Raw genomic sequence first — 7375 nt, forward strand, 5'->3', positions numbered from 1 at the left:
CGCATTCACAACCAGGTAGAGCCGTTGGTGGCATGCTGGGGTGGGGACCCGCCCCCACCCCCCATTTCCAAAGCCTAACGATTTTTCGACGGGGTCCAGCCGCCGGAGACGCGCGTGGGCCCCGCGAATGAGTGAAGCGTCGAGGGTAGGACACCCTCCCTCCACTCCCCCTTTTTCATACGCCCGCTGACCCCCTTTTGAAGGATATTTGGACGACTTTTCGTCGACCCCGAGCCGCCGGAGGCACGCGGGGGGTCCCTCGGTGATGGATGCGACGAGGGTGGGTCACCCTCTCGCCCCCCTACTTGTCGTGAAGCCACTGACTCACTTATACAGGATGTTTTTGACGACAATTCGGCGAGGGGGATCCGCCGGAGGCGCGCGTGGGGTTACTCTATGAGAAAAGCGACGAGGGTGGGTCACCCTCCCCCCTCCCCCCTCCGTTCTAATCGCAAGCGGACTTAACCTCCTTTCGCAGGATCTCGCGCGACTTTCGGTGAGACCGCACCGCCGGAGGCAAGAGCGAGGTTCCTAGATGAGATTTGTGGCGGGGGTAGGTTACCCTCCCCCTCCCCCATCTCCTCAAAATCGTCAGGAGCGTGCCGACGCCTTGTACTAAGGCGATTTTTCGCTGGGATAGAGCCGCCGGAGGCGTGCGCGGGCGCCCTAGGTGAGCATTGCGAAGGGGGTGGGATACCCTCACCCCTTCCCCTTTCCTTCTTGAACGCGTATTGACTCTGGCTCAGCCCCTCCCCATTCCCTTCCTACTATCGACGAATTACCGCTGTCGGCAGTTTGTGCCCGCTTGGTCACCGACGATCAACGCCTGCTGTCGGTATGACGAAGGCGAGGGGGGAGGGGACTTCTCCCCATTCCCCCTTCCCCCTCTCCGGCGAGAGCGGATGTCATATCATGGCGGTGAGCTATCATATTCCCCAATTTTCCCTCCTATCCCCTCCTCCTTCCCGTCGCCTCCCCGTCTCCCCTCCGCGCCCTCCCTGCCCTTTCTCGGCGCTTTCCCCTTCCACCCTCACGCTCTCATCTACACCCTCCCCTCCGATATCCCTCCGTTACCCCTTCTATCCACGACGCGCGCCACCTTCAACGCGATTCTCAAGCCTGGGAAACCGTGAGATGGTGCGCGACGGCGAGGGAGGGGCACTGAGATGGGAATTGGTGCGCTTGGGGCGTGCGTTCTCATTCACGCGCTGACGTTTCTGCAGTTCTGGTGCGATGGAACGACTGCGTTGACGCGCTAGCCGCCTTCGTCCTTCGCGAGTGGAGGAGGGAGGGGGAGGAGAGCGAGCACTTCGGTCTTCACGAGCGAGGGAAGGGATAGCAGAAGGGGGCTCGTAATGAGCAGAAGGCGAGGTGGATGTCACGCGCCCTTCTCTCGAGACTTGGGGTGGGTTTTCGAGTCGCTTTGACTCGCACTCGACGACGCGACGGCTCTGCAAGCGTCGGGTGGGGTGTAGCTCACGAGTTCAAATAATTATGACTTTGTTATTTAGATAGAGCGATGCACAACGCTTAGAACAAGCGGACGGGCTTGCCCGTGGTCGTCTTGATGTGCAGCGACCTGACGTTTTGTCAGTTCTTCTTGAGCAGGGGGACCAGCAGGGAGGGTGAGTGGCAAGCTCGCGATTTCGGTAGAGCGGGACTTGATTAGGGCTGAATGAGCGAGCGGGGATGAGATAGGATGGATTTTGAGTGATAGGGAGTCCCTTAGCGACGCGGGGGGAAGGGGGATGTCGCTCTCACTCACGCTTTTCAGGCTTTCGAGTGAAGGCGATGGCTAGGGATTCCGAGAAAAGTCGCGGTGCGGCTGGTAGTAAGCGTCCAGACAGAGTAGTTTACCATTCTATCGACGAACTCTGCTGTTGACTCTGTTTACAAATCCCTTCCCCCTCCCTCCTTCGATCCCGAACTCGGAAATCCCCGCGCGCACGAGGCGCTCGCCACCGATAACCAGCACGCGTTCGACTTTTTCGACGACGAGCGCGCATCGCGCGCGACAGCCTCACGCAGGTCAACGTCGTCCCCGGCTTGGCTGGCGCACTCCCCCTCCTTGCGCTCCCGCACATCACCAGCGCCGCCATCGGGTGGCAGAGCGGCGACGCGGACATCGACGGCGCGGTCGAGCTGATGTGCAAGGCGTGGCCGGAGCTGGAGGAGCTGGAGATAATGCCGGATGCGCCGTGGAGCATACACGATGCGCTTGCCCCGTATACCCCGCGAGTGACCTTGCGCACGCTCATCCCGCTCGCGCGGCACTGCCCGAACTTGAGGAGATTTTTGCTCACGTATCTGGACCTCTCCGACATACCCGATCCGGTGGAGCTGCGAGAGGACGAGCGCGTCGAAAACAGGCCGATCGTGTTGGAATTCATGTGCTCGGTATTGTCGTACGCGCAGGTGAAGCCAGTGGCGGCCTTCCTGACGAGCGTCTTTCTTAAGGGAGGGATAGAGCGCATAGAGCCCGGAATGTCAGAGGAGATGTGGGGAAGGGTATGCGCGAACATGGGCATCCATCTCGGCAAGCTGGACTTTTCCTCATGTGAAAAGTATATCGTGTAGGTGGAAGTGCCGCCAGTTTAGAGACTTATAGTGACCTTCGAACGTAACTTGAGACCGATCACGCCTCCACCACGACCATCCCAGCCTGGGATTGTGGCACGGCAGACGGGGCACCTGCAGCAAGGATTAGAATGATACACACAATGAATACGCTTCTGTGTCTTACTTTGCCTCCAATCCTTCCGGCGTATGCGCCGCACGCAACATCGCGGTCTTGACGGCCGTAAACAGACAGCTCCCACAGCAGATATGGCCGCAGGGAGTCAGTGTCGCATTGGTCGGCGCGAAGAAGCATATTGGGCAAGTGTACTCGGCGAGGGGCGTCTGCTTGGGCGGTGGCGCGGGCAAAGCGGGCTCCGCTTTGGGCTCGGGTGTAGGTGAGCGCGTAGCGGCGCGCTGTTTCCCCTTCGCGTTGGCAGAAGGAGAGGGGGGCCTGTCAACGACCCCCAGCCCAATGTCGGGCAAAGTCTCGACGTCGGCGTACTGCTCCGGCTGCTCCAGTACGTCCGCGACTGTCAGGTCAAAGCCAACTTCCCCGGGGCCCTCGCCAGATAGAGCCTGCGTGTTTCCCGCCGAGAATGTACCGATTTCTGATCCGTCGTGCGGAGCGTGTATAGCAGCAATCCTCCGCGATCTTTTGGGCTGCCTTGGCAGGCTGACTGATCTGTGCTTGCGCTTTCTACTTCCAGACGATGATCCGGTCGTAGACACACTATCAGTGAGATCAATGGATCCCGGAGTAGATGCACGAGAGCTGGTGGCAGAACGCGCGGCGCGAACGAGAGATGCGGCGCGTGAGCGAGGCTCGCGGTTCCTGCTGGTCATGGGCGTTGGGAGAGGAGAGTCGTCCGCTCGCGTGTAGCCCCTGTCGACGTGTCGCGCTCGCTGCCCGCATCGACTCGCTGCTTGGCATTCACTCTTCCCGCAACTACTGGGGACGTCGACGCGGCAACCGCGGATGACGACACGATTGCGACGGCGTAGAGAGGACGCGAGGACGCGGGGACGGGAGGGTGGCTGCTTGGTGGGATGTGCTCGCTGTCGCGCCGGCTCCGACGAGCTGTCAGCGGGTACGCGGTTGGGTGTGCCAGCGATCGCAGGAGGAGAGAAGGGCGCGAAGGCTGCCGGCACGCCAGCTGTCAAGGCGCGACGTCATCGCCGCGGGCTTCCGAGTCTGCGTTCGAGTCCCGCGCGACTTGTCGGGTGAGCGGTGGCCAGACGGCGAGGCTAGGTAGACTCGAGTCAGCATCGAGATGGCGGTCTCCGACGGTCGTCCCTGCGCGCCCCGCGTGACGTGACCGAACATCAACCGTCGCGTTTCCTAATCGGTGAAAAGTGAGAAAATTCGCATCTACGACCTCCTGTAATTGCTATCTCGCGATCCGCTGCAGCTAGCGACTTCGGACAGCGTGCGGCGGGAGTGCATTCACCAAACTAAGAGGTCCCCGAGGTTACAAGTCGCTGCAATTACTCGCTCCTTTACTATTCCCTCCGAACTCGCTGGGAAAGCGTGACACCTCCGCTCTAACAATTGTGCAGGCTCGAGTCCTTCTCCGTTCCTTGTCGTTCAAAGACAAAACTAAAGGGTGTGGGTAGGCCAACCTCTCTGCAAAACAACTAGTCCCTCCCCCTCCTTGCTCCCCTCCTCTCGATTTTTCTCTCCCAGTCACTCTCCTCTGCCACCAGCGCCCACCATCACAGACCATCACAGACCCCGCTCCAGACATCACAGACCCTGCTCGAGCCATCAAAAATCATCCGTTATCCACGAAAATTATTCCGTGATCTCGCTCGGACGTCGTTTGATGGCTATTAATCGCCATCGAGGGCTCGCCTCGGCCCCCCTTCCGTCGTACGAGCTCTCATTTACCTTCCGCGAGCTGATCCGTAGCTGCTCGAGACACGGCCATGGGTCGGACATATAAGGTAGGGGCGTGAGGTGGGTGCACATTCTGCCCATGCTACATGCTACAGTGAACACAACGAGTACAAGGCTCGAGATAGGCTACAAGCGTATAGGTGACAAGCGCTGTGGGTGAGTGGGAGAGAATGGACGGAGCGCAGGGGGATGGAGAGTGCAGCCGAGGTGTTGACGGATGAGATGTAAAGGTCGAGGGTGAGATGAGACGCCGACGGGCGAGACTAGCCGTGGTCGAGGCTGCGGGGATGTTCGAGAGGCTGTCGAGGGGGTGAGAAGATAGAGCAGGAGACGAGAAGACCGAGACTCAGTCGAGTCGATTCGAGCATGGTGAGCATCAAGTCGAATGGATCGAAAGCCGAAATCAAGGGTAGAGTCGAGACTCGTCGGGTTGCCACACAAGTCAGTCATGAGCAAGTCGAGATCGAGAATGAGTGAGTCGAGACCGAGACTGAGCAAGTCGAGATCGAGAATGAGCAACTTGAGACCGAGAATGAGCACGTCAAGACCGAGAACGAGCAAGTCAAGACCGTGCAAGCCCAACAAACGAGCTAAACAGCCAAGGTCATATTGCATAGTACACATCATGACAGGAGTATAGAAGGCTTCGCAGAAACAGTGAAGTCGTGAGAAAGCGCTCGAGAAGGTAGAAAGGTATCCGGGAGGTCAGAGAAGCGCTCGAGGGGTCAGTGAGATGCTCACAGCTGCATCGGAACATTCGAGGGCCAGCAACGCACTCGCGGGTTGGCAACACGCTCGCGGGTCAGCAAAGTGCTCGAGAGCCTATCTGTGTGGTCGAGAAGGTCTCGAGTAGGTAAGGCTGCCCCGGCCGTATCACCTCGCTCGGCGGACAAAGATCCATGGACATATTAATTGGGGGGCTTTGTAGATCACTCGGGGGCCTTCGTAGATCGCTCGGAGGGATTCGGGCGTTATGAGATCGTTCGGGAGGCGACGGACGATGATGGGGAGATCTAGGAGGGTGAAGAGAGTGCCGGGAAGCTTGGGGTGAGCGCTGGGCAGCTTGGCGTAAGCGCTAAATGGCTCAGGGTGAGCACGGGAAGCTCGAAGCGAGACAGATTCATAGAGGGGTCGCGCTTGAAGCGAAAAGCGAGGGTGAATGACGAGCTCGAGAGCGGAAGCGGAAGCGAGGATGGCGGGCAAAGTGGAAGGGCCTGCTTCAGAGCGAAGGCGAGGGTCAAGGTCGCGCTCGGGGGAGGCGAGGCGATTGCCTTGGGAGGACAGGCATGGCAGTTGACTTGAGAGCGATGATAGAGGCTACAGCTGAACAAGACAGTGAAGAGTCAGCGTTTGACCGACGAGTATGAAGTAGAGCACGTACCTTATTACCCCGCTCGCCGGACGGAATTCTATTGCTTCAGCGCTTGAATCGACGGGAGAGCATCGGGGCTGAATCCGACACGCGAGAGTCAACGAGGAGTAGTTGCGGCGAAGCCACAGTCGCCCAAGAGTCATCAAGGTGAAGCGAAGGTCGTTGAGCTTGCACGGCGGGAATAACGATGCTGGGAGCGTCGATGACGTGCAGATAGCGCTGGGGGTCTGATGCTCGGGTTTGCGCGACGAAGATGGTGCTGCTGAGTCGATGGCGGTGTCAGCGAGTTCTTGAGTGCGAGCGGAGGCTTCGAGGGCTAATCTTCCGCTTGCCAAACATCAATTTCACCGCCGCAGGATTCTGGAGCGTTGTGAGCTGTCGGCTCTCGTATGAGAAGCAGGTTACGCACCGTATATCCCTGCTCGGCGGACGAGAATACATCGCTTCAGAGATTGATGAGGTGGTTGGCAAGGACGAGGGAGCGACGTAGGGGACTTCTCATTCGTGGACGAGCCTGCGAGTCGTGGGATGGCGAGGCATGTGGTCGGCGAACGGAGATCTGGGCCGGGGGTCTTCCGGCCTCATTCGGCGGACGAGAATCATTCGTGTCGTTGTGATCTGGGCACTTGTAAGCGTCGGGATAGATTGCAAGAACCTCATTACACACCGTATGTCACCACTTGGCGGACGACGATTAATTGCTTCAGCATTGTATCCGACTCGAAGGTGGTGTACGGTGATGAGGATGAGTCTCGGCGCTGTCGAAGGACTCTGACAGCGGCGGGGGACAGATTTGACGACAGGGAGACGGTCTAGAGCAGAGTGAGCGCGGATTCCTGGCGGGGTAAAGAGTAGGACGTACCGTATATACCCGCTCGCCGGGCGAAGACATCCATTTACCCATCGACTACGGCGATTTGCGCATAGCGAGTCCCTGGATGTCGAATGCCGAGCGTTCAGCATTGGGTCGAAATCAGCAGACGTGGAAGTTGAGCAAAAGCGCTCGCAGCTGTTGTGAGCTCGACACCGACGACGAGATGGTATGAGAGGAAGGACACGGCGGCGCAAAGCGCCACCACGGATGGGAAAGTCGGGCGGCGAGACGGGCAGTCGGCGGTCCGAGAGCGCACGAGAGCGACCGATCGCCCCGATTCCGGGTTTCAGGGTCGCGGACAGACGGGGGAACCTCCCAAAGTCGGAAGGTTTTGACAAGAAGCTTGTCGGAGTCAACAAATCGACATTCCTCCCCGTGCGGGGAATTTGCCTAGGCCACTCCGCGCGGGTGCCTGAGTTGAAGAGGTCTTGTCCTTGCCGATAAACGTGCTCGAGCAGCGCGACGCTCGACGCAGAGGTCGCCGCTGGAGGGCTCGCTTCGTAAGTTTTCTCGCAGCGAAATGAGCAAAATAGATGGAATTGGCATATCACAGTCGGACTGAGTGAGAAGACAGGCCCCCCGACATTGCCGGAGTCACCTGCACAGCGAGGGGGCGGTCGACGGGGCGGCGCGCAGACACGGGGAACGACGGTGACGGCCGGGAACAAGGAAC

General features: G+C 59.3%; 3 protein-coding genes across 3 annotated transcripts; 1 reads left to right on the forward strand and 2 right to left on the reverse strand.

Annotated features, from left to right (window-relative positions):
• Positions 1-1079: 1079 nt before the first annotated feature.
• SCHCODRAFT_02519239 (uncharacterized protein) lies at positions 1080-3402 on the reverse strand (the record flags this gene model as incomplete). The annotated part of the gene is made up of 7 exons (XM_003027332.3): positions 1080-1451; positions 1526-1671; positions 1766-1825; positions 2025-2273; positions 2327-2546; positions 2613-2691; positions 2744-3402. The coding sequence occupies 7 exons, from the start codon at positions 3400-3402 to the stop codon at positions 1080-1082; spliced, it is 1785 nt and encodes a 594-aa protein (XP_003027378.2).
• Positions 3403-3504: 102 nt separating this feature from the next.
• Positions 3505-3949, forward strand: SCHCODRAFT_02115295 (uncharacterized protein). Its single transcript, XM_050341836.1, has one exon. The coding sequence runs from the start codon at positions 3607-3609 to the stop codon at positions 3868-3870; it is 264 nt and encodes an 87-aa protein (XP_050197511.1). The 5' UTR covers positions 3505-3606; the 3' UTR covers positions 3871-3949.
• Positions 3950-5329: 1380 nt separating this feature from the next.
• Positions 5330-6732, reverse strand: SCHCODRAFT_02673198 (uncharacterized protein; the record flags this gene model as incomplete). Its single annotated transcript, XM_003027333.2, has 5 exons — positions 5330-5753; positions 5838-6144; positions 6238-6387; positions 6496-6640; positions 6691-6732. 5 exons carry the CDS (start codon positions 6730-6732, stop codon positions 5330-5332), a joined length of 1068 nt encoding a protein of 355 aa, XP_003027379.1.
• Positions 6733-7375: the final 643 nt, after the last annotated feature.

This window comes from Schizophyllum commune (genome assembly GCF_000143185.2).
Source record: "Schizophyllum commune H4-8 unplaced genomic scaffold SCHCOscaffold_14, whole genome shotgun sequence".
Classification (NCBI taxonomy): domain Eukaryota; kingdom Fungi; phylum Basidiomycota; class Agaricomycetes; order Agaricales; family Schizophyllaceae; genus Schizophyllum; species Schizophyllum commune.